Here is a 25052-nt window from a genome sequence, read left to right as displayed (position 1 = left end):
ACTCAAAGAAAGGTGCCCCTGCTTCTTTGGACTCACATGGTCTCTCTGCCCAGCATACTGCTCATCCCACCTCCATTTCCGTCATGCATGGGTGGTTTCTTTTCAATCTTCAAGTCTTGGCTTAAATGTCACTTCCTCGGAGTGGCCTTCCCAGACCAAAGTCGGCCCTTACACTAGCCCTTATCCCTACGTGAAATTATACGTGTATTTGTATAATTTGCCTTTATCATCTGTTTCCCCATGAGACTTAGGGACATCGGAACTTTCTGTCCTAGCAGTATGTCACTGTGCAAACCACAGTGCCAGGCTCCCAAGAAATATTTGTTGAATGAGTAAGTGAAAAGGAGGGAAAAAAAGTCGATAGTCTCAGAACTGTTGGCAGATCCTGTCAAGTGGAGACTACGGTTCAAATAAAACCAGAACTTTAAATAACGGCAGTTTTGTTAGGAGTAAAATGTGTGTACGCAAACACATCCACGTCCACACACAGACTCCAAAATAAAACAAAACAAGAAGAAAAAAGTAGAGGAATTTTGAGGCATAATAAAGACACCCTCATACTTCCCATCAGCCTTTTTGCTTCATTCCTGTCTTGAGGACCACAAAGGGGACGATGGGCCGCATCAGTGGGCAGATTAACAGAATTAATCATTTGCAGTGCTCTCTTATTTTTAAGACCCAATGCGTTTCTTTTTATGTGGTCCCAGTGTTGCTAGTTTGTGCTAATCGAACCACGGCATGGAGGCACCGGGCTGTATTTCACACAAAATGCAAGTGGGCACCTTTGTTTGAAAAAGACTTGCCTGAAAATTGCCAAGCCCCCCCTTAGAGGGGTCTCAAGGCACGTGTGGTTCCTCGCCCATGAAGGCCACTGTAGCTGCCCTGCCTTCACTCTGGCAACCTCCCACCTTGATGCTCCCCTTCTAAGAGATAATCTGCATGCAAAGGTCTTCCCCACTAAACTTCAGCCCGTCGATGCCAAGACCACGTCTCTCATCTTTGCCACCCTGGTGCCTGGCGCCGAGTGGGTGCTTATTCAATGCTGGTTGTGTTCTTATTGGAACCCCAGCTTCTTCCAATCTTTTGGAAGACTCCGCCCCTCCAGTAACCCCACACCCTATTCGAAGCTCTTTTTTTGCACAGGATCTGTGGCACTGCCCTCAGCATCCAGCCTCCAGGAGCTCTGCAGACACAGACCTGCGGGGGCAGCTTTCAGAACGCTGGGTGCAAAGTCCCCACTCCCGTGTACACAGAGCAAAGGGAGCTGATGCTTTTTGAAAAAGGAGGTTAGAAACAAGCTTGGGGATGTCTCCCTCAGCCCCCGCTTTGGCCTCTGGAATGTTCTGGATTTGAGAACATGAGTTACAGGTGAAGGGAGATGTGAGAGAAGCCGGCGAGCGGAGGGAAGAGCAGGGAACAGTGTCTTCAATGCGGTGTCACATCCCATCCAGAGCCCTCTGGGGAGGACTCCCAGACCATTCTTCAAATCCTTCCTTGCTGGACGACCTCCGCTGGCCGTGACATCCCCGTCCCCGTGCACAATGCCCAGCCCCTTCTCCGGTTGCTGGGTCCCCTCCGTCCAGCCAAGTTTGCTTCTTCGGGACCTGTTGCCACCCGGATTCTGCTCTGGACCCAACGTCCGAGGATGTTCAGGGAAGGGGAACTGAAGCCCTGAGCAGCCACAGCCGGGCAGAGCCGACCGCTCTGCGTCTGGGAAGGTGGCCGCAAACGGGTGGGACTTGGGCAAAATGTCTCCCCTTTCAAGGACGGCAGGGTGACCGTCTGGGCCTTGTCCGGAGCCCATGGAGGAGGCTTAGGGCTTGTTTTCTCCAGCGACGGCCATTCTCAGAGCCAGAAGAGGGAATCTGAATAAAGAGGAGCTGCAGGGAGAGAGTTGCCTCCCCGCCCCAACTGCGGTTTCCAGGCGACACGCGGGCTGTCGCGGTCGCTGTCATACAAACCCTCTTCCCGTAAGACGGCAGGTCCCATGGGGAGAAGGGGTGAAGTGGAATATTTTATCAGCCGTGTACACATGTAACCAGAAATGGGGCTGAAAAGCGAAACCTCGTTTCCCTGAATAGGGGGAAGGAGAGCGGGTGGGTGGCTGGAAGGGACTTATCTCCACGAGGTCAACAGCCAGAACACAGATGCGACCGCGGTCTTCACCCTCCGTGTTGTCAACTTGGAAAACCTAACACCGAGGGCTGTTCTGGGGATGAAGTTTAAAAGGCCTCTTGTTTTTGTATTAAGAATAAGAATCTGATATGCGGAGAAAAGGTGAAGAAAAAACAAAGAGTAAGAAATAGTTAAAAACTGAGCAGGAACGGGAGGGCGGCTCTCCGAGGGAGAACGGAGCTGGACTTCCCATTCACGGGCCATTTCTCACTCGTGGTTTGAGGACAGTTTTGCTCCTGTGGGGAGCAAGCCCTAAGTGTTGGCATCCTGGGGGCTGAAGTTCCAAGTTCCTTCTGCAGCACGGGCGGGTCAGTACGGTGCTTGGATGGAGAAAGGAGGGCTTCCCCTCGGGGTCGGGGGAGGCAGGAGGCTGTCCAGGTACCCAGAGTGGAAGGTACACTCTCTCCTCTGCTCTGAAAAGGCAGCATCTCTACCCTGCCTCAGTGAGTGCCATCCTCCGAGGATCTAAAGAACGAGGGGAAAAAATGAAATCAAATAATGTGCTGAAATACTTGCTTTGCCCAAGGATTTAGTGTGAATGTAACCGACCCTGCAGTCACCAACCCCTTTGCGCGGGGAAAGTAACCACTTGCACGGCGTGTCATAAGGGAGGCTGGTTTATTTGTGCAGCGTAGTCTTTTGTGCTAGTTGGGGACATTGAGGGGGAGAAGGCAGAGACGCACAGGCTGGCTGGGAGGCAAAGGATGAAGTGTTCTTCTGATGATCAGTCTTGGGCCCATTTCCAAAGAACAGAGCACAGACATGATCAGATGGGCGGACGGTACATCCTCCAGCAGCTCTGCCCAGTCTCAGGCTGGGGTCTTGCTACAAGCTCATTCAGAAGTTTGTGAGATTATTAAAGTTAAGCAAAGAGGGATGGAGCGTGAGCACGAGAGAGAGAGAGAGAGAGAGAGAGAGAGAGAGAGAGAGAGAAGAGGAAAGACCAAGAGAGAGGGAAAGAGAGAGAGAGAGAGAGAGGTGAGAAACGCAAGAACCCATCTGGGCAATGCATCACGTTGAAATTGCCCCGCATTAAAAATTCACCAGCCAGTGAATTTTCAAGGGATTTGTAGTAATTAGATGACAAAATGCTGGCAAATCTCAGGCTTGCCAAAGATGTTACTCAGGGGTCAAAGACTCGACACTTTCGGCTGGGTAATTTGTAAGTGTCAATCATTCGCTGCCATCAGAGAGGAGGGAGCGATCTAACGGCTGCATTCTAACTAAGTCGAGGCGCGAGCCTTCAGCCGCCGTCTGCCAGCAAACCCCAAGACCCCGCGGCGCTCCGGCTCCGGTGCAGATGGCAGCTGCAGCCCCGCCCGGGGCTCAGAGCCACATTGGCCGACCCAACTTTCCAACTTCTTGACTGATTTTATTCCCCTTTGTCACTTTCAGAAAGCAGCAGCAGCTTGCCAAGAGTTGGACATCCCTCCTTCATGGAGGGGAAAGTGTCCTGTGGCCGGCCACCACTGAAGGTTGAAACGGCGACTCTCTGCACCTGGACAGGCCCCGGGGCCTAGTCTTCTCATCTGTGAAGTGGGGCGGAGACTCGCCTGGCAGGGCCGTCCTTACTGAAGGACTCTGTACCTGCCAAACCGATTCCTTCGCTCGGTATCTGCCCGCCTTTGTCCCGGGAGCTGTGCTGGGCTCTGAGGACTGGGCAGTGACCAAGAGGACACACCTGCCCCCAGGGAACATTCTAGTTGATGGGGAGGAGGAACGGATAATAAACAAATCAACAGAGAGCATATCAGAGGCTGTTAAGTGCTAGGAAGGAAATGAAACAGAGTCAGGAGGATTAGAGCGTGTCGGGGGACCCTACTTTATACGGTGATGGAAGGAAAGGCCTCTTGGAGGAAACGAGGGATGCTCACCAGAGGGCCTGCAAGGCCAAGCCCCGAGGCCCGAGCTGGACGATTCTGTTCCGAGAATTATCACGAGGCTGGAGACTGGGACGAAGGTAGGCAGGGATACGGCGGGGCTGGGCCCCCGAAGCCTTGGATGCTTTGAGGCCCCACGAAGCTGGGCTCGGTGCAGCCCAGCCTGGACAGTCCCTGCTCAAATCTGATTTGGGTCCTAAGGGGAGGGAAAGCACCTGGAGATGCCCATATGTGGTGTCCGGCCTGCCTGTGGACCTGGGCCGACACTTGCTGGGGGATCTCATTTCAGCTGCTCACACTGATTGAAAGCGAGCTACAAAGGGGAACAGTGAGCCGGAAGGTAAAATGATGCTATCAGGATGGCGGCTGGCCTGGAACTGCCTGGACCCCAGATCAGCCTGAAAAGGAGACCCTTTACGAGATGATGAGTGCAGAGCGACCCCTGTCTCCTTCACTGCCCCTGCCCATCAGGCTATTTTTGGAAAAAGCGCTGGCTTTGGAACCAGACAGATCCTGGGCCCTGAAGGCTGACTCTGCTGTTTCTGAGCTGTGTAACCCTGGAGAAGGTACTCCATCACTCTGGACCTCTGTTTCCGCATCTGTACAATGGGCACACGAGCCCCACTCACACAGTACAGACAGGCATTATTCGTAAGAATCTGGCTCAGGGGAGGTTCTCAACAGAAGCACTTCCAACTCCAACACAGCCCTGATAAACGAAAGATGGTCAGACTCTGGCTGGCCGCTTAAAGAGTATCCCAATTAGCAAAAGAATTCTGCGGCTGAACCACACTTTAGGGGTATAAGACAGGGGGCAAACCTCTACTTTAAAAGAGCTGAAACAGGGTGTCTTTGTATAGCCTGCAGCCTGGTTTGCAAAATAAATGTCCAAAGTGGAATCTACATGCTGGGGATATTTATGTATTTGGCTCATACTGGGTCCAGGGAGGGGCCCAGGCTGGGATCTGTAAATCACTTTCTCCCTTGAGCTCTTCCTGGTTATTTCTCATTTGTTGTTGGCAGGGGCAGGGCGCCATGCAGGGTGTATTTATTCCCCTCACCCACCTCCTTTCCTGGGCCTGGGTCTCCATCCCAGCGAGCCTTTGCTGCAGGTTTAACTGGGCTGTGAAACTGCTCAAGGGGAAAATGAGAAACTACCCAGTGTTTCATGGGAGGCAGTGGGCTGGGCTTCCTGAGCTCCGATGGCCAACCCTCACCACTCCATGGCGCAGGGATAACTGGAAACCCCTGGACCAGGAGGCAGGTGCCTGCGGCACCCACCAAATCCGCGCCAGGCTCCCCTGCAGCTCGGAGGCCCAGAAGCCCACTTGAGATGCAGATGAAAATTAGCAGCAGCAGCAAGTTGGCTCAACTATTCCCCACGGCACCTCGTTAATATCATCCATCTTTGTAGTTTCTACTGGGGAGTTTGGAGCTGACCCGGCATCTGCTTAAGAATCAGTGGGACGGAGGATCGTAAGGCAAACAACACTGATCACCCCCACGGAGCTGCCATTTATTGAGCACTTACTGCATGCCAGGCGCTAAGCTGAGGCCCCTGGTGAGCTTTGGCTCAGCTGATCCTCACGAGGACCCAGGGATGGTAGATGACTGTCCCCTCATCAGTGGGACCGTCCCTGAGCCCATGTGAAGGTGTCCCCCCGCCCCCACTTCTAATGCCACCTCCGTGCTCCGATTTCCAGCCCTTCTCTCTGCCTGACATTATATTACAGGCACTTCGAGGATGGACCCAGGCTTTGTTTGTGATGAAGGCAGCCGACCTCTTTGCCTCCCTGGGTCACAGAGGCTGTGGTTTTTAAACTACCTGTTTGTTGCCCTGAATCAGAGAAAGAGCCAGTGTAGTGGGGAGGGGACTGGAGGACACTGAATGCGTGTCCTGGCTGCTGTCTGGGCAAAAGAGGTGGTGGTTTGCGCTGGTCGCATAGCCTTCTGAAGCCGAGGCTAAGCTCCGGACAACCCAGAGCTGCATGTGCATGGCTTCCCTGTCCTTTGCACAAAGGACACACAGACATGCATGTCTCATCGGAGCTGGGAACCTCCCCAGTGCCCTTGGAGCGTCCCCCCCATCTCAGCAGTCTCAGGCTACCACAGCCTGAGCCGTCTGTTCCTGCCCAGCCTGCGGGCCCCGAGGGGCAGGGGCTGTGTCTGCCCTCTTCCCCATGGACCCCAGGACCTGGCCCAGGGAAGGTGCCGGTCAACATTCTGATGAATGAATCAACGCACGCACTCTCTCTCAAAGGCCTCAGCTGGCGGTCTGGGGCTTGGGGATGAACGTCAGGGAGACCCAGCAGGAACACCCCAGCCTGTCCGGAGCTGGGAGACTCTGGGGATGTCCCCGGAATAGCCTCGAGCCTCAGTTTCCCCAACTGAAAATGGGGGGAAAGAGCAGTGCCCGTGGGTTGCAGAGCTGTGGTGAGTCTTCAGTCATGGATCACTGGACTTCATTTTATCACTGAATGCCCAGGGCCAGAACTTAGCTCTCAGAGAAAGATGGCTGAGTCATTAGGACTCAGACCCCAGCCCTGAGACTCTGTCACAGGTGTGCCTGGAGGGCTCAGGGTCTTCTAATGTGGGCCCCGATTACTCAAGTCCTTACTCTGGGTTGACCTCCATCCTTGACAGAATGGGACTGCCTTTGGAGACATAGCACGGGTCCTCGCTGGGCTTCTGAACACTGATGCTGCTCCCACACCCACAGGGAGGACGGGGTGGGAGGGTGGATGCTGCTTCTCGGACTGGGTTTCGTCCTAATCATTAGGGACTGTGGCACCAAGTTGGCACCACACCAGGAAAGTCAAGGATGCAGTAGGATGTAATCTCTGCAGACGCCCCGCGAGCTCTGGTTAAGAGTCCAAACACTCCTCCAGATGCGAGAGGAAAAGGGACAGGCTCTGGCTGCTAGCAGCCCGGCTGGAGGGAAGCTTCCAGCTCACAGGAACGGGCAGAAAGGGTGGTTCAGAGCCTTGCCAGGCTTTCTCAAATGGGTGGGGCTGTGTTTCCAGGCAGAGGCAGACACGGAGGGTCAGGACGGGGTGGGGAGTAGTGGGGACGCAGCCTGGAGGTGAAGAACACAGCCCAGAGTTGGCCACCTGCTTCCTACCCTGGCTGACCCTGGAGCTGTGTGGTCTTGGGCAAAGCACCTAACCTCTCTGAGTTTCTGCTTCCTCAGTGGAGGTGAGGATGATGATAATGGTGCCCATCTCGCGGGGAGGTGAAGGATTAAGTAAATTAATCCGTGGTTAGAGCAGTGGTGATTACGGTCACTTAGGATGGTGGATGAACCAAGCCCACAATGGGGGAGACCAAGAGAAGGAAGGAAGGACCCTCCCCCAAGGCCCACAGTGTGCCAGGGGCTTTATGTCTCTTTCAGCCTATGGATGGAGCCCTGGCTCCGAGAGGTGCAGTGTCTAACCTGAGTCACACAGTGGGGTGATCACCCACCCAGGCCCGCTCACTGAATCCTCTGAGGTGGGCGTTCCTGTCATCCCCATTTTACAGAAGAGGAGACCGAGGCACAGAAAGCCGGGCCACTTGGTCCTGAGGTCACAGAGCTTGTCGTAAGCAGTGGAGCTGGGATTTCTACCCAGCAGTCTGGCTTTTCCCACCCAGCTGTGCATGATTCCGATTCCCTGACCTCAGGCTGTGGGGAGGGTTAGTGAGCTTGTCACCCACGGGAAGTGCTTGCAACTCCCAGGCCAGGACCAGCTCGGCCTCACTTGGTGACGAGGGGCTTGGTCCTCCTGGGATGGTCTGCCCCAGGCAACCGGTCTCTCCTGGGGTCTCTGGCTGGACCCCGTAACTGCGGTCAGGAGATCCCTGAGGGAGAGGTTAACCTCCTCTCCCTCAGAGGGGCCGGGTTTGGGGTCCCAAACCCTCAATACCAGCCAGACCCAGGGTGGGTGCCAGCATCCCTGAGAGGCTGCACCCCCTCTCCCTGCCCCTTCCATGTGCTCTGTGTCCCGGGCCCAGAGCCTGCCCCCAGCTCCCCCGAGGGTGCTGGCTGCTGTGAGGGGACCCCTGCTCCCCAAGCTGTCTGGCAGCCCCTTGTGAGAGCGAGTGGCCACGGGCCACCTTGCCATCTGCAGCCCTGCCTTCAGGTTTCCCAATTCTGGCCACATCGTGCCCACACCTGCCCACCGCCGCACGCCATTGCCACTCTCCTTCCCCGGTCCTGGTTTGGGGTGAAAGCCTTGCTTATTAGTCAATCTGGAGCCCACTTACTGTGAATTACCAGGCCTGATTGATATTCATGAGTGGATACATCTGAAACCTCAGTCAGCTGTCACGTGACTCTGCCTTGGGGAGGTGGCTGCTCTGAGGACGTGGGGACCTGAGTGGCCCCGGCACACAGCGGCGGTCCCCGGCTGACGGCCGTCCATGCCCAGCAGTGGCCGGGACTGGGAGGTGCCAGCAGGGTTTTCCAGTCCGGATGGTGGCAGGGAGGAGGGGCTGGGGGCTGGGGCGGAGGGAGGCCAGCAGCCAGCCCCCCCACTTCTCACTGCTCCACCTTTGCACGGCCGTTCCTCCCACCCGGACCTCCTCTTCCTCTCCGCCTAGCTACCCCCTCCCCCCGCAGCTGGGACATCACTTCTGAGAGGTGCCTCCCCAGCACCCCCATCTGAGCCAGGCCCCCCAGCATTATTCTCCTGCTGCACCGCACTATGCCCACGCGCACACACGCCTCAGGGGCATCCCGGTCTGCAATCTTGTTTCCGGTGTTTGGGGTTGAGTTCCATGGGGACCTAGTCTTGTACCCCTGGCTCACCATCTGGTGCCTGGCACAGGGTAGCGTTCAGTAAAACTTGATGGGATGCATGGTAAAGTGCTTCCCCCGGACGAGGCCCTGGGCTGTGGCTCAGCCCACAACTCCCCTGGGCTTGAAACCCCCTGGGAGGGACAGTGTATATTCTCTGCAGAGGGAGCAGACGCAGAGATTCAGGAACCTGGGAAGCAGAACCTAGGCTGGTGTGATTCTCAAGCCTGTGCTTCAGGGTTAAAGGGAGGAACTTAACCTCTCACCCCCAAGGGCTTGGGTTTCTGGCAAGTACCATGTCTTGAGGGTCCGGGAGCTTTTGCTGTAGGCAAGATGCCGCGAAAGTAAATATTGACGATCAGCTCAGAGAACATGCAAACCCCTCTCCATTCTGAAAAACTGCTTTGCTCAGTGGGGGCTGAAAGCATAGATCTGTCTATATGCTTCTTCGCAGATCAGATACCCAGCTGAACAGAAGAGAGATGTGGAAACTGGGACTGCTTTCCAGACACTTGGAAGTTCAAGGCTGGCCTCTCCGAGCAGGAACAAGGAAGGGCTGCTTCACAAGCCCAGCCCTGATTCCCAGCTTCGAAAGCCAGGGCAGGGAGGCCTAGGGATTGGAGAGGGGTCAGTATGCAGAGAAATGAGGCTAAATCCAAACTCCGATTTCGAAATTCAAACGTTTCCCAAAGAAAACAAGGTTGGAACGGACTGAGTCTTGGGAACCAGAAGGAATGGGTTTCTTTTTGTTTTTTGTTTTGAAACCCGAGGGCTTATTTAAAAAGGGGGTGGGGCGGGGATGGGAACCATGTCCCATGTACTGGGTGCTCAGGGCACTGTGGGGAGGGCCCGGCTCTCCTTCCTCGAGGAGGATTGGGGTTGAGGCTGCCCGGCTGGAGCGAATCTGTCAGTGACCCCTGAGCAGCTCTGGGGCCCACGTGACTGTGACGATCAGAGGGCAAAGAGCACAGAAACTTCCAGCAGGAGGATATTAACTCGCTGGCCCAGTGACACCCGGGGGCTTGATGAGCACCCTCTGGGTCCCTTGGCAGCGTGAACGCTCCAGAAGAGAGAGGATTCATCTCGGAGGCTGGGCTCACCTGCCTGGCTAGAACGTTCCCGGGTTTGGCAGTAAAGAGTCTCTGGATGGCCTGCTTCTCCAGAGGTCGGACTAGGGGTGACCTGGGTTCCAGCAAATGCTTAGTGGGAGCCCCCCTCATTTGTGGACAAGCCCTCGAAGGCTTCCTTTGGGGATAGAGCACACACACTCTGCGCCATGAGGAAGCACCGTGGCAGTGACAACCCTGAGAAGCTCAGAGGGAGGGCACCCGAGTCTTGGGTGGCCAGGGGGGCACTGCTCAGAGCCAGTGGTGTCGAGACACGAAGGATGAGCAGGTGGGAAACGGTGGGGGAAAGTGGGAGACGAGGTGTCCCAGTCATCCAGGCCACACATGGGCGCTGGCACTAAGATGGTCCCCAAGGGAAGGGATGGGTGCAGGGTACGCTAAGTCGTGTGTGGGATCCTGACTGCACTCACGGCCCGATTTTCACCTCCTCCACCACCACGTTCATGCATTTTGCTAGACCCCTCCCTTGCTGACTTTGAGCTCCGCCACGTGACTTGCTTTGGCCAACGGGGCAGTAAGCAAACCTGTCTTCGCGTGTAAGCTGTGTGTAAGCAACAAAAGCCACACGCTTCTCTGGGGTTTTTCATTGACACCTAGCGCTTGGGCCTTAAACCTGTTATCCAAATTCTTGCAATAAGGATCCATGGAAAGATGTGGTATGTGTGTGCAATGGAATATTACTGAGCCACAACAAGGAACGAAATTGGGTCGTTTGTAGAGACGTGGATGGACCTAGAGACTGTCATACAGAGTGAAGTAAGTCAGAAAAACAAACATTGTACATTAACGCATATATGTGGAATCTGAAAAAATTGGTATAGACGATCTTATTTACAAAGCAGAAATAGAGACACAGACATAGAGAACAAACGTATGGATACCAAGGGGGAAAGGGGGAGGGTGGGATGAATTGGGAGATTGGGATTGACATACATATACTATTGATGCCATGTATAAAACAGATAATGAGAACCTACTGTATAGCATAGGGAACTCTACTCAATGCTGTGACCTAAATGAGAAGGGAATCCAAAAAAGAGGGCATATATGTATATGTATAGCTGATTCACTTTGCTGTACAGTAGAAACTAACACAAGATTGTAAAGCAACTATACTCCAATAAAAATTAAAAAAAAGAATCCATGGAAGCATCATATTTTTGGATCTTTGAATGGTGCTCATGTGGGGTTGAGTTCTAAAGTCAGCTCAAAAGGTGAAAATCAGGGACAGTGAAATTGATCTTGACAATGCCCCATGAAGACGCCGGGCAGCAGCCTGGCTGCATCCATGGCAGATGCTGCTAGCCATTCCCACACTACCTCTCCTGCTTCCTGCAGCACCAGGACCTCCATGTCTTAATGGGCCGACGGCCACCCAGGAGAGAGACTATTTCCCAGTGTTCCTTGAAGGCAGGTTTGACCATGTGACTCTGTCCTGGCCAAAGAGATGTGGGAAGAAGTGACATGAGGTGGCCCAGGCTGTGTCCTCCTGCTGGCCGGGTCCTGCACAGAGAGAGCCCTCCTGGCCATGTGATTCAGAGGCAGCCGGGTCCCTGCCACTATGCAGTGCCCTGTCAGAGCGAGCGTGCTCACCTTCCCAATGTCACGTGAGAGAAGTCAGCCTCCATCTTCTTGAAACCACTGATTTTTGGGTCACAGCAGGGGAAACACACTCTAATACACCGTCTGTCTGCAAGGCCACCACAGTTGGCTGTATCTCTAGCTGGCTGCTGTTCTTTGGTTGAGCACCAGGTAAAGAAGCTGGCTAGCATTTCAGAGTCTACAAAAGATCTCCCAGCTCAAAACTGTTGCGGTGAGATGCTTATTCTATGAGGGCTGGGCAACTGAACCCAAGAATAGAAATACTGGAGGGGGAGGGGCTTAAGGGCTCTGGACCCACATCCCAGCTCCTCTGGGAAATACAGTTTGAGAATCATTAAAGTAACCAGTGTTTTAGTTTTAGGCTATGTCTTATGTGGCCCACCACGTCTCAAGCGTCCCTCCTTCTCCCAAGCAGCCAAAACTTTGTGGGGAGGTGGCCAGTGAAGATGCCTGGAGGCAAGGGGGCCTGCCTTGTTCCAGCATCTTCCTGGAGTACTGGCCGTGTGCGGCTCACTGCACTCCTCAAGCCTCATTTTCTTCACCTGGGCAATGAGCGCGACAGCCTCTGCCTGGTCGCAGCCGAGACTCAACCCTGCGACAGCGCCTTGTAAACCATGGGGCGACACACAGACATGCAAGATGGCGGTGATATGATCGCCTGGAATCTGTTTTGGGGGTCCAGGAGAAGGGAGGGCTCCAGACAGTTCCTAGGGAAGGCAGGAGCAGCTGCCATCCAGAAGTCTGCACGACTACAGAGAAATGTTTGCTGTTGGCCTGAGCCCAAGGATGGGGCACTGCAGCCCCAGTGGATCGTTTTCATGAAAGCTGCAATTAAGGGGAAGTGGGGTCTATTAAGAAGCTGGAGGGGACGCAGCCCTGGCTTCTGGCAATGCTCTAATTAGATCGCAGGGCCCCTCTTAGTTTGCTGCTGAGCCAGAAGGCCCTGGGCTCAGGGCTTGTGCTGGGTGGTGGGTGATGGCGAGAGCCTGCTGGGGCCTGGGGGGCACGCCTTACGCTGGGGAATGGGGTAACTACGGCGAACGCTTGTACAGTGCTTGCTGCATGGCAGGGACCATACTGTACTCACTTGATCCTCACAACTCCAGGAGTCGTATGGCCATTGTTCTCAGTCCACAGATGAGGACACCGAGGCACAGAGAGGTCGAGGAGCAAGCTCAAGGTCACGCTGCCGGTAAGTGGCAGAGCTGGGATTCTGGCCCAGGGAGCCTGGCTGGGTCTGGGCAGAGGTGGCAGGATGGGAAGGGCACAGAATGGGGAGCAGTGCCACAGTGTGACCTTGGGGAAGCCACCTGCCCTCTCTGGCTCTGGCTTTCTGAGCTGTAAGATTAGAGGGGCTTGCTTTAGATCAGGGATTGGCAAACTTGATGTTAAGGGCCAGACAGTAAATATTTTGGGCTCTGCAGGCCATACAGTCTCTGTTTCAACTACTCAGCTCTGCTGCTGCAGCAGGAGGGCAGCCTAGACCATCTGTAAACCAATGGGCATGGCTGTGTGCCAATAAAACTTTATTTTTACAAACAGGCAGCAGCTGGACCTGGTCCACAGGCCCGCAGCCTACCAACCCTCGGTTTAGATCACTCATGTCCCTTCTTTACCACTTTTTTTTTTTTTTTTTTTGGCCAAGCTGTGTGGCTTGCAGGATCTTAGTTCCCTGACCAGGGATTGAACTCAGGCCCTTGGCAGTGAAAGCATGGGGTCCTAACCACTGGACAGCCAGGGAATTCCCTTTACCACTTCTTTTTTTTTTTTTTTTTTTTTTTTTTTGCAGTACGTGGGCCTCTCACTGTTGTGGCCTCTCCCGTTGCGGAGCACAGGCTCCAGACGCGCAGGCTCAGTGTCCATAGCTCACGGGCCCAGCCACTCCACGGCATGTGGGATCTTCCCAGACCGGGGCACGAACCCATGTCCCCTGCATCGGCAGGCGGACTCTCAACCACTGCGCCACCAGGGAAGCCCCCTTTACCACTTCTTTGTATCACATTCATGTTCTTAATAATTTTCTTTATACAAATTCACTATTTTTTTACCTCCTCCTTAGGGCTTGGCAAAACCGTTGGCTTGATGAGCTAGCTGTCTATTTCCAATTGTAACATACATGTGAAAATAAACCCATGTTAAAATTTTTAAAAAAATAAAGTTTATGGGCTGCCTAAAATCATCTCGTGTACCACAGAAGCCTGCACTCCATGCTTCATGGGACATGTTTACATCAGTGGTTTTCCAACCAACTCCTGACGGGGAGGATGAACATGTGGGGGGCCTTACACCCTGACTTTGAATAGAGCGGTTCTACTCTCTCTGTTTTCTACATTGGGGTTCTTGGTTTTTCTAAGACTTTTGCTTGGAAAAAGGGGTCCTGTGGTCAAGAGAGTTTGGAACCGCCTAAAAGTGGCTTCATAATGAACTGGGAACTGGTGAGCTTTGAGCGAGGACATCCCAGCTCTGCCTGCACGGGGCTGTGAGCCTCCACGCTGCTTCTTAGATTTCCTAAAGAAAAATAGATGATTTCCTGTTGCACCTTTGGTCCAGCCCTCTCTCCTGGAGACACGCATCCTCCGGGAAGCTCTCCATCTCCACCCGATGGCTCTCTCCAACTGAACGCGTTAAAAACCCAACGCCTGGTTTCCCCCCTGGGCCAGCTCCTGCACGTGGCCTGTCTCAGCACATGCTGACTTCCATCTTCCCTGGGCTAAGGGCCCAAACCATGGCGCCGCACAGCCCACAGCCAGACCTCTAGTCTGTCCCCTGGGCTCCACCTTCAAAACATCTGGGACCCGGCCGCCTGTCAGCTCCTCCGCTGGTTGAAGCCGCCACGCCTCCCCTGGATTACCGCAGGGGCCCTGCCCTCCTCCCCGGGTCCCCCCGGGGCTCGGCAGCCCAGCTGAGCCTGCGCAGTGGTCTTCCCAGTCCCACTGCCCCTCCGTCCCTCCCTTCCCGCTCTGCTCTCACGCCACCTCCTTGGGGAGTCCTCCCTCGGTCCCTCCAGACACCCCGTACAGAAAGCAGCCTCAGGAGCACCAGAGGAGAAAATATCTGCTTGCTGTCTCCCCATATTCCACTGTCAGCTCCTGGGGACCCGGGAGTGTCCCTCCCAGCACCCAGGGCTGGGCCTGGTGCACAGCAGCCTGAGCAAACATCTTGGGATGCACGCGCCCAGGTGTTTCAGGTTCAGACCTCTCCTTGGGCTCTGCAACAGGAGCCCCCGGGGATGAGGCCACGGGCTCTGCCTTCGGGAGGTGACCATCCTCTGGGGGTCTCGGGGGTACCCCATCACCCCCACGCTCTACCTTGGTGCCCTCCACAGTCCCACTGAGCCCCAACATGCGCCCGTGCACTGGGGATTGACGGCATGCGATGGTATTAAAAACAAAATCAAACAGCATGTTAGGAGTTCATGGTAAGTAGGTGCTGAGCAGGAAGAAACTCATCAGGGGAAAAATGACTGGATGGATGCCTTTCATTCAAGCCGCCCTAAGGTTAGATTTTGAGTTCCGGCACACGCCGGCCTTCCTTCCTGAGCCTCAAGCTCCTCATCTGTAAAATGGGTCAGCAGCGCAGCCCGCGGCGCAGGGGTGAGCAGAGGAGGGTGTGCATTAAGGCCCCGAGTGGGGCCAGGCTCTCCTGCGAGCACGTGCTGCCCCACTGCCCGGGGCAGGAGAGCTCAAGGTGGGTTGGAACTAGGGCTTCCCGCTACCTGGAGCTGGGTGTGAGTCCCGGGGGCAGCCCCTTGTGCCGTGTCACCTGGGTATGTCGCCTGCCCTTTGGAGGCTCCACTTCTGTACAATCTCGTAAACTTACCTCCCACAGCTGCTGGGAGGACAAAGTTGGCGTTCGTTCCTTCATCACATACTTACCAAGCACTTCCTACCCAAGAGGCACAGGAGATGCAGTGCACACGGAACAGGCACGGACCCTGCCCTCCTGGGGCTGACAACCCCAGGAGGGACGACAGACACGAAACCACGACACAGACAACCATTTACAGCTGTGACAGGGGCCAGGGAGGCGCTTAGGTGTTACGAGGGTATCCAACAGGGGGGCCTGGCTTGTCTAGCGTAGGGTTTGGAAAAGTCAGCTAGGGGAAGGTGCCTATTTCAGCGGCTGGGGCAAGATGGGAGAACAAATTTATTATTAAGCCAGGATTCTATTAATCTGTTATTATTAATATTGCTGAAAAAAAGGATCGCATATTATTAGTGAAGCTCAGCGAAGAGAACCAGAGGGGCTTTTTCGTGGGAGGGGAGCGCGTTTCATTTCTGCAAGGTGTACCAAAGGGTTAAAGTCATTTTCATTAAAATTCAAATTTCAGCAGGCGCTCACTCTCCCTTCGCCGTCCTTTGAACGTTTGACTGGCAACCATTTCATATTTCAATCTCGGCAGAACAAATTGAATTAGATGTTGAAACCAAACTCGGCTGTGTTCACCAAAGCCTGCATGCTCGGCTTGCACTAATCCTTTCCTAGATGCTGCAGAGCACAGACAGGCGCTGGGAGGGACGGGCCCTGCCACAAAAGACAAAAGAGCCCAAGGAGGCGGTAAAAGGGAAGGAGGAAAAACACGGGGGCAAAGGCCGCTGGAAATTGTCTTCTGCCTGATTCTCGGGTCTTCAAGCCCAGGAGACAAACTCCCGTGTGGATCCAGGGTTTCTGTCCCTGTATTCCTGGCCCCCAGCACAGTGCCAAGTGCAGAGGGATGCCTAGTGTTCGATGGATGAATGAATGAATGATTGGGGGTGAGGATTAGCCGTTGGCTTTGAGGACTTAACTCCGCCACCCTCTCTCTGCCTCTGGCCTGTGCCGTTTCCCCCCTTTCCTTTCTGAGACACCGCAAGATGCCTGGCGCCTTCCCAGGGTCAAGGTGCTTCCGCTGGGACCTGGGCTCACTCCAGTCCTGTGATCCTCCACACCAGCCCCTGCAGAGCGTGCAAACCGGCCGGAGGATGCCAGCTCACGTTTCCCAGGAGGAAGGGGGCAGACCTCACACTCTGGGATCACCCCATGGCCGAGGGTCTGTGGAATGGCCTACAAGCGCTGACACAAGGGCCCGAGCCTGCCTTCCAGTTTACTGTGGCAATGGCATTGGTGCCCACGGGTAACCCCCAGGATGGAAAGGGTTAGGAATAAGCACGGCAACACCGGTCATTTCTGGGAGAGGGGCTCACTTATTTCCCAACTGCACCACAGCAACCGTGGGCCCATCCTGAGTCTGGCTTTGGCTTTGTATGAGGAGCAACTGGGTAAACCACGTCTCTGCTTGGCCTGCTCGGGGGCTGCCGGGCAGAGGTCACTCCCTCCAGGCTGCCTTCCTGGATACACAGGCTCCTTTCCACCACGACCCACCTCAGAATGCTCATCTTTCCTCAGGTGTGACCTCCGTGCTTTATTTCTGGAATTTCTCTCCTACGTCTTCTGGTGGTTTGGGACCTCTGATGTCCCATCATCATTCAAACTCACCTGAAGCCCCCTCCCTGAAAGCTCCCCCCGTGCCCCACTGCTCTGGTGACAACAGTGACCGTCAATCTCCCCAGGGCCTTGGCTCCAAGGCCCGGAGTCTCCCCAGTTCACCCGGCACACACTGGGTGGATGCTTTTCTTCTGAAACGCTTTCACGCAGTCCCTCTCCCTCAAAGGGGGAAAGACAGGCCCTCCTCTGGGCCAGGCTAGACCTGGCTTTATTTTATTATTACCTAGCTATACTTTTTATTCCAGAATACCAATAATGACGATGATGATGATGATAATAAAAATGATGAGAACTTTACTAGTTCCTGTTTAAAGAGTTACTTTCAAAGGGGTGGGGACAGGGCTCAGGATTACTGAGACACTTGTCCAGGTGCTGTGACTGAAAGGAACGGAATGCGGCTACTTTCGATAAGGTGCTCGGGGCTGTCTCTGAGGAAGGGAGGGAAGCTTAAACTAAGATCTCAGAGTGGCTGGTGGAGGTGGGGGAAGGAAACAGGAAGAAAGCGGGGGAAGGGTGTCCCAGGCAGAGGAAAGAGCAAGTGCAAAGGCCCTGGGGTGGGGCTGTGCTGCAAAGGCCGGAGAGCAGCAAGTGGGGGGCAGGGGCAGGGGAGGCAGGGCCTTCTTGCTTGTCGTGGTGAAGGGTGCACATGGGGGCAGGGCCGAAGGGTTTAAAACTACATTTCCCCATGATCCAGCTCATGGCTGCGTGTGGGGAATGCAGTGCTCCTGGGGGAGTGTGGCGTCTGCTATGGGCGTTGGTGAGGGCCAGGTGTGGCACGAAGGTGGGGTGACTGGGTACCCCCGCCGAGATCTCTAGGGAAGTTGAAGTGACTGCTTCTATTTGCTTATGGGGGGGCCCTTCCCTCTCAGACATTAAGCCCCCAGGGTTGGGGGTACAGACGCCAGGCTGGGACGGGCAGGCAGGAGCGAAGGGGCCACAGTCTCCCTGCGGGCAGCTGGCTGAGTGGCTGGTGGCTTTCCTGCCTGCTGCTCCCTCAGGCCTTCAGCTTCATGACCCCCTCGCTCCTCTGCTGGTCCTGAGCTTTCTCTGGGCTCGGGCCAGGGCTTGCTTGCTTTTTCTTTTGGACACAGGGAAGACGGTAAAGCAAGAAGGTCAAGAAAGACCCGAGGTCCTGGGGTCAGATTCACCTCCTGCAGGCGCCTGAGGCTCTCTGGGCCCCACAATACCCCTGGTATATGGAGGCGCCGTTAGCACCATCCCATTTTAAAGATGAGGAGACTGAGGAATCGAAGGTTAAGTCACTGGCCCACGCTCACAAGGCTGGTGAGTGGTGGATGTTACCAGGAACCCAGAATGGTCTGAATGCAGAGCCCAAGCTGGCATGGCAACACCAGGAGGTGGTGAATTCCGATCCGCGGACAATCTAGTACCTTCAGTGAAGTCGGTGCCAATGTCGCCTCCTCCCGTGTCAGGCCCACGGGTCTGCAATCTTATTTAACCAGAAGAATCCACATGGCCCTTAATGGGACAAGCAGTGGGGAGGGAGGGGGTGGACCTCAGCCCTGTCATCCCTGGGACCCATGGAAACTTGGGAGCCTGGTCACCCGAGGGACCCCACGCAGGCTCTATGGTCTGATGTCAGGGAGACACCTCACTATAAAAGCTGGGAATGAGCCATGCCGGGTCTGTGTCTTTTGCTTCCATTATGTCCCAGGGATAACCTAGGATGGATTAGGAAACACCTGCCGCCCAGGGAACTGGGGACACGCTCAGCCTTGCAGGACTGTCGGCGCTGTGTGGTCTTGCTTGGATTCCAGGCCACTCCGAAAACTGCTTGATGTGGACTGAAACCTCCTCCCAGAAAAATACACAGACCAAATTTTACACAGCAAGTCAAAGATCCCTGGGCTCTCACTCGGGGCTCCCAGCTGCCCCAAATGAAGAAGGAAACAAAACGCCGACGAGTGCTTGCTCTGGGCTTTACTTGGATTGACTGATGTAGTCCGAGCACCGTCTCTGAGGTAGGTACAAGATCACCCCCATTTTATAGAAAGAGAAGCTGAGGGTCAGAGGGGACCTCACCGGTCCAAAGTCACACAGCGGGGGTTCAGACCCAGGGCAGATGGGTTATAGTTCTTTCCTCTCTACCATCCCCCTCCTGGTGTGTGCTGGGTGTGAAGCTCCAGGCGGGAGTAGGTGTGGGCACCCCAGGTCTGGGATGAGCCTTGGGACACTGCTTGCCAGGGCTGGGGACCTGTTTGCATTTCACAGGGTCCCCAGCCTGTGAGTAGAGGGCGTCTGCCGTTAGTGACACAGCCGGGCTCAACGAATGAGCCAGTGTCTGGGTTTGGAGCTTGGTGCTTCGTGAGTGGCCCCACGGTCAGCGCGGACGGAAGACGCTCTGGTGACTAAACCAGGGCTCATGGTCCCAAGTGGCGAGGAAGGGGAAGGACAGAGGCCACGTCCCAGGCTGTGAGCAGTCCCCTGGAGAGACGGAGGCGGGAACTCCGGCTTAGCAGCCCTGGAGGGGGGAGCAAGAACAGAAGCTTCTGGAGCCCGCCTTACACACTCAGCACTGTTCCTGGCGTTCTTCACGATTATTACATTTCTTTTTCGTTAACGCCCTGAGGTGGGAACCAGTTCGTGAGGAGGAGGCTGGGCCCAGGGAGGTGAGCTGACTTGGCAGGGGTCCCCAGTCTGTGCTGCGTGGAGCGGGGCTTCGTGCCCAAACAGCCCAACTCCAGAGAGCTGCCTTCAGCCTGGTGAGTGTTCTGGGCTCGTGGGCAGTGGGGCCCGAGGGTCCTTGCGCCCATGTAGCTGCGCACCCCAGTGCAAGCCCCGAAGTCCCTCTGCAACCTGGCCTTCGCGCCAGCACGGTGGGGCCCTGTCTGCATCTCAGGGTTGCTGGGAGGAGAAGCAAGAGGGGGAACTCGTGCGGGAAGCGCCAATGGCTGGGCTGGATGCAGGGCTCGGTGGTTTCTGCCACTTCCAGATCCTCGTGCTGCCACGAGGGACTGCCCGGCGCGGTGGCATCCTGCGCCTGTTCTCTGGCCCTGCAGTGCCGGGCACAGAGCAGGTGCAGTCAGTGCCTGGGGCCCGGGATGCCCGGGCAGTGGGCTGAGGCCATCGTCCCCTCCGACCTTGGACCAGTGGAGGGCGGGGCTGCCTGCTGCTGCTGCCCCACCGGGCGGTGCGGCCCGCCCGGCCCCCGTGGGAGGGGGCGCAGAGCCGGAGCGGCTGTGCCCCGTCCCCAGGGCTCTGGAGCCACGTACCCTCGGCGCCAGCTCACGGCTGAAGGGTCCGCTCGTCGCCGCCGTCCTCACTGTCTTCCAGCTGCTCTAGGATCTCGTCCAACACCACAGACCGCTTTTTCTTCGGGGGTTCTGCGGGAGCCCAGATGGCAAGAGAGGAGAAAAGAACAGCCGAGAGGGTTGGGAGTCAGGGAGAGCGAGATGACAGAGGGGGAGGGGAAGGGGAGAGCACACAGGGGGCGGGGAGGGGATTCAGGAGAGGACAGAGGGAAGTGTGGGGGGTAGGAGAGCAGGTACAGACCGGGGGGGGGCGGTAGGAGAGCAGGTGCAGACCCGGGGGGTGGGGGGACGAGACGGAAGAAATCAGCAAAGACAAGAAGGCGGGGGAAGGAGCACCAAAGGAGGTATGAGAAAGGGGAAGAGAGCACAGAGCGGGAGACAGAGAAACACGGAGGCTTAGTCTCTACCTCACCAGGGGGCAGCCTCCCTCCCAGACCTGTCGGCCACCCCTGCCCATCTCCCACCCACCGAGGAAAGAAGGGAGGAAGGCCCTTCCCGGCAGGTCAGAGGTTAGCGAATCTCTGCCTGATGTAGCGGGAGCCAAAACCTCCAGAGAGGCCAAGTCAAGCGAGGGCAGGGCTTGGGAAACAAATTCCTGTTCTCTTGGAGTCGCAGGCTCTTAATGGTATAGTAGGTAGCTGGCATACAGTAGGTGTTTAGTAAATGCTGGGTGACTAGATGCTCAAGGACTCCGGATGAGGCATGGAGGGAAAAACAATTAGAGGTGGCTTTAGAGAAGAGGGGCTATTTGACCTGGGCTTTGAAGAATGCAGAGGAGTTCTCTGTGAGGAGACAGGGAAGCGGAGGTAGATGCACAGTGTGAAAGGGCATGGTGGGCTCGGCAAAATACATGTCCCCGGGGTGCCAACCACGATTGGTTATCTACTCTGTGCCATGGCTCTTCTCAACAATCCCACGGGTAGGTATTATTATTACCTCTCACAGGTGAGAGCACTGAAGCAAAGACAGGTAAGTCTAAGGTCACTCAGCTAGGAAGTGGTGAAACCAGGACCCAAGACACACCAAAGCCCATCGTCTTTCCTCTTTTCATAAAAGTCTCAGGTGCTGCCCAGAGACCGCCAGGGAGACAAAGGGTGGAGGGGAGAGGTGTGCTGGTCCTCTTGGCCCTCCAGGAAGGGAATGGGGTGGGGGGTGGGAGGGGGAAGGCTCTGGGCTTAGATTGACTCTGTCAGTCCCTCTGCTAGTCTAACCACTCTTTCATGGTCAGCCTCACCCCCAGGTAACACTGGGCTTGTTTTGAGGCAGCTGTTGGATGCTGTCCCAATAGCCTCTCCTTCCCTGGTTCAAACAACACCTCCTCTGTGAAGTCCTCCGGGTGGGACAAATTGCCACCGCGATCCTTAGCTGCCAGCTCCCCACTGGGTCTGGGGCTCCTGCAGGCAGCGGGTCTCCCCAGAGCCCAGCCCAACGCTCGCCTTCGAGATGGAGCATCTCGGGTCTCTTCCAGGTGGTCTTGGACAAGTGACTTGACCTCTTTGAGGCTATTTCTCCATCTCATTCCTAAGAACCTGACCCGGACACTGACCCTTCTCTTCTCCACGGCTACCTGCCTGACCCGAGCACTCGCACCTTCTCAGCGGACTCTGCTTCCGCCCTCACCCTCAGGGCCACCTATTCCGCCCCCACAGCAGCCCGAGGGATCCTTCCAGGACAGGCCCTCCTGCTCCACTCCGGGAGCTCTGCGTGGTCATCTTGAGGCACTGCCTGGGCCGGCCCCTCCCAGGCCCGTGAAGTGGGTCTAGTTTGAAGATGGTCTAGTTTGCAACCCATGCATGCTCTGTGTTGTGCTCTGTGGCATCTCCCGAGGGGCCCTGCGTGGGGGCAGGGCCAAGATCACGCAGGACCCTGTGGTGACAGGGCGTGTGGCCACTGCGTCTGGCTTTGACCGTTCCCGAGCTGGGTGACCTTGGGCAGGGCACGTGCCCCGTCCGAAATTCAACCCCTCATGTATAACGTGGGGGGACGGGGCTGTTCTGCCACCCCTCCCTGCTCTGTGGCTGCCTTCTGCTGCCGTCCTGACTCCCCGGGAGGTGAGGGCTCCTTCTTCCTGCAAAAGCCCTTCAGAGCCCCCTGACTTGTCCCCAGCACCTACTGTGACTGTGCTCAGGAACAGTGGGCACTGACCCCACAGCCCAAGCATGGACTGGCTGTGAGGCTGTAAGCAGCAGACTTAGCCCTTCTGGGCCTCAGTTTCCTCATCTGTAATATGGGGCCACTAGGAATGCCTACCTCCTGGGGCTGTGGTGAGCACTGAAGAGAGAAAAGAGCAATGCCAGCACGTGGTTAGGGCTCCATGACGGTGCTGAGACCACCATCTTTGTTACTACTGCTCATGTCAGAGGTGTTGATTTAATGTGTCCCTCTGCCATTAGGCCAGGGAGCGCCAGCAGGGCAGGGGCTGTCACAGGAAGGCCGGTACACAGTAGGTGAGCAATAAATAGTTGTCCAGTAATGATTTGGCTGGTCAAGGCCAAAGCAGGTACGGTTCCCCCTCCTCCAGCTGGAAACCAGAGGCACAGGGGTGTCCACTGACGGCTGGGGGGTGAGGGGCAGGCAAGTCGTTAGCGACCAGCTGACTCCACGACCCCCGGAAGTCAGACGGTCTGAGGTCCCAGCTCTGCCACTTAACGCTCGGTGACCTTGGGCAGGTCACTTGTACTCTCTGGGTCTCGGCTGCCTGTCTGTACATTGCGGGTGGAGACGCGGAGTTCACGCACGGAGCCTGGCGCCCCAAGGGCTTGGTACCCTGGGGCCTGGTGTATCTAGCTCAGGCCGGGCCCCCAGTGCCGCCCCGCCCCCCAGAGGACACATCGGGCCCCGAGTCCCCACCAGGCAACACCCAGCACCCCCCACCCCCCCCACCAGGCCCCATCCGCAGGCGGAGCGCCCTGCTTGCTGGGAACAGCTGCTGAAATCCCATTTCCCCAACATCAAAAGCCTCAGTGGGTTTTCACCGAACAAACATAATGCAGAACCGGAGAAAGGTGTAAAATAAATAAACGAAACAAGCTGTGCGTTCTCTTTCAGTATTACAGCTGCACCCGGAGATAAACAACAAGTGAATGTCACCAAACATCAACACCCAAGAAATTAACTTGACAAAAAGCTCAGCCGTCCCCCAGCAACCCCCCAGTCCTGCCCCCGTCCCCCTCCCCACTCTCCAGCCACCATTTTGCATTTCTGGAGTTCCCATCTAATGATTTTATTTTTCAATTAATTCCTTGACAGAACGCCAGCCCGCGTCTCTCTCCCGTCCCTGGCTGGCGCTGGCGCCCTGAGCGCAAGGCACGGGCAGGCAGGCGGGCGGGGGGCTGTTGGGAGGACGGGGCAAAGCTTCAGGGCTGGTCGGGGAGGAGGGGATCCTGAAAGGAACCCTGAGAGGAGGCAGCTGTGACCGGCCGGGGTGGCCAGGCTCGGAGTTGATGGCGTTGCCGGCTGTAGCCAGGCTGCCCGGACCGGAGGGACGCCTGCTGCCCCCCGGCTGAGCCACCTGGGGCCGCGGCCTCCCCTCCCTGTGCTCAGTCTCGGCAGTTACCGAGGAGCACCCAGCTCCTGGGGTGCTGAAGAGCATCAGAAGGGCACAGATGCTGAAGGCCTTTACAGCAGCGCCCGGCACGCAGGAGACACGGGGGAAAGGTGACCGCCCTGACTGTCGTTAATGGGTACTGTTACTGAGAGCGCGTGGGCAGGTCACCTCCCTCCTCCATAAAATGAGGATGGCAGTACCAGCCCTCGACAGATGCAGTGGCCGTGGTGGGTGCCCCCTCCTGACGGTCACTTACAGCATTAGCGGGCGGCTCTGGGACATATTTATGGCTCCCTGCCTGGAGGGCCAGGAGCTTCCTCTGGCCACAGGGGCACGCATGGCCCTGGCACAGGGTAGGCTGGAAGTGTTGGAGATTTAAGCCCCCTGGAGAAATCTCCCAGCTCCCTCGACTCCGGGGGACAGTTCTGAGGCAGGTGCCACACGGCTCTCAGGGGTCCCTGTGGCCTGTACAGTGGGGCCTGCTCACTGCATCCCCCAGACTGGCTCCCCTGTTAGCTGGTCAGGGACTGCTTCCAGGGGACGCAAGCTAAGACACCATTGTCTACAGGTGACCAAACGGGATGAAGCAGGACCTCATTCGGCAGGCCCAGTGAAGGGCACCTGGGTTTGCTGACATCACGGAACGTTAAAAAAAAACTTCGTTACTAATATGTAAACACAAGAAAGGCTACACAAGAACCTCCATTTCTAGTTTCTCTTGAAACTGGCTGATCTGGCCACACTGGGCCCATGTCCCCACCTAAGGATAACCGATGGGGTATGTGCCAGTTGCCCCTGGAGATGGGAGGTCTCGTTTATTTGGGTGTTTTCTGCCTGTTCCTGGAGGTCCCGAGCTTGCTACTCCCCGAGACAAAGGGCAGGCGAGGCCTTGGCAAACTGTAAAGTGCAGGCCCGTGTAGCAGGTTTCCCCTGTTAAAACCGTACCTGAGGCGACTCCAACAGGCTGGGGGGAGGGGGGAGGGGGAGCAGGAGCGCCCCTCTCTCCGGTCTGTCCCGCGAGGGGAGGAGAGGAAGGAGGTTAGGGTTGGGAGTGGAGGGCGGGATTCCAGGTTGGGACAAGGCACCGCAGCCTTCGGACTCAGTGGTCTGCTGCCCCAGGCCATCGGGGGGCACAGGCAACCTGCAGTCCCCACCCCTGGGGACATCATGGTGCTGGAGACACAGGATGTG

The 25052-nt window shown here is 56.2% G+C and overlaps 1 protein-coding gene across 3 annotated transcripts in view; it reads right to left on the bottom strand.

The window, feature by feature from the left end:
* Positions 1–2073: 2073 nt before the first annotated feature.
* RBM19 (RNA binding motif protein 19) overlaps positions 2074–25052 on the bottom strand; it is a 142838-nt gene continuing 119859 nt past the window's right edge. Inside the window, exons 24-25 of one of the 3 annotated variants that reach the window (XM_082641567.1) lie at positions 20276–20386; positions 18969–19524 (exon numbers count right to left, since the gene is read on the bottom strand). In XM_082641567.1, coding sequence (XP_082497693.1) covers positions 20289–20386 — 98 coding nt within the window. In that variant the 3' untranslated portion in view covers positions 18969–19524; positions 20276–20288. Of the gene's footprint in view, positions 2641–18968; positions 20387–25052 lie in introns of those variants that run through there. The other 2 variants (XM_082641568.1, XM_082641566.1) reach the window with 2 other exon arrangements.

Source organism: Mesoplodon mirus (genome assembly GCF_964341445.2).
Source record: "Mesoplodon mirus genome assembly, chromosome: 13".
Lineage (NCBI taxonomy): Eukaryota > Metazoa > Chordata > Mammalia > Artiodactyla > Ziphiidae > Mesoplodon > Mesoplodon mirus.
This window is presented reverse-complemented; position numbering and strand designations above follow the sequence as displayed.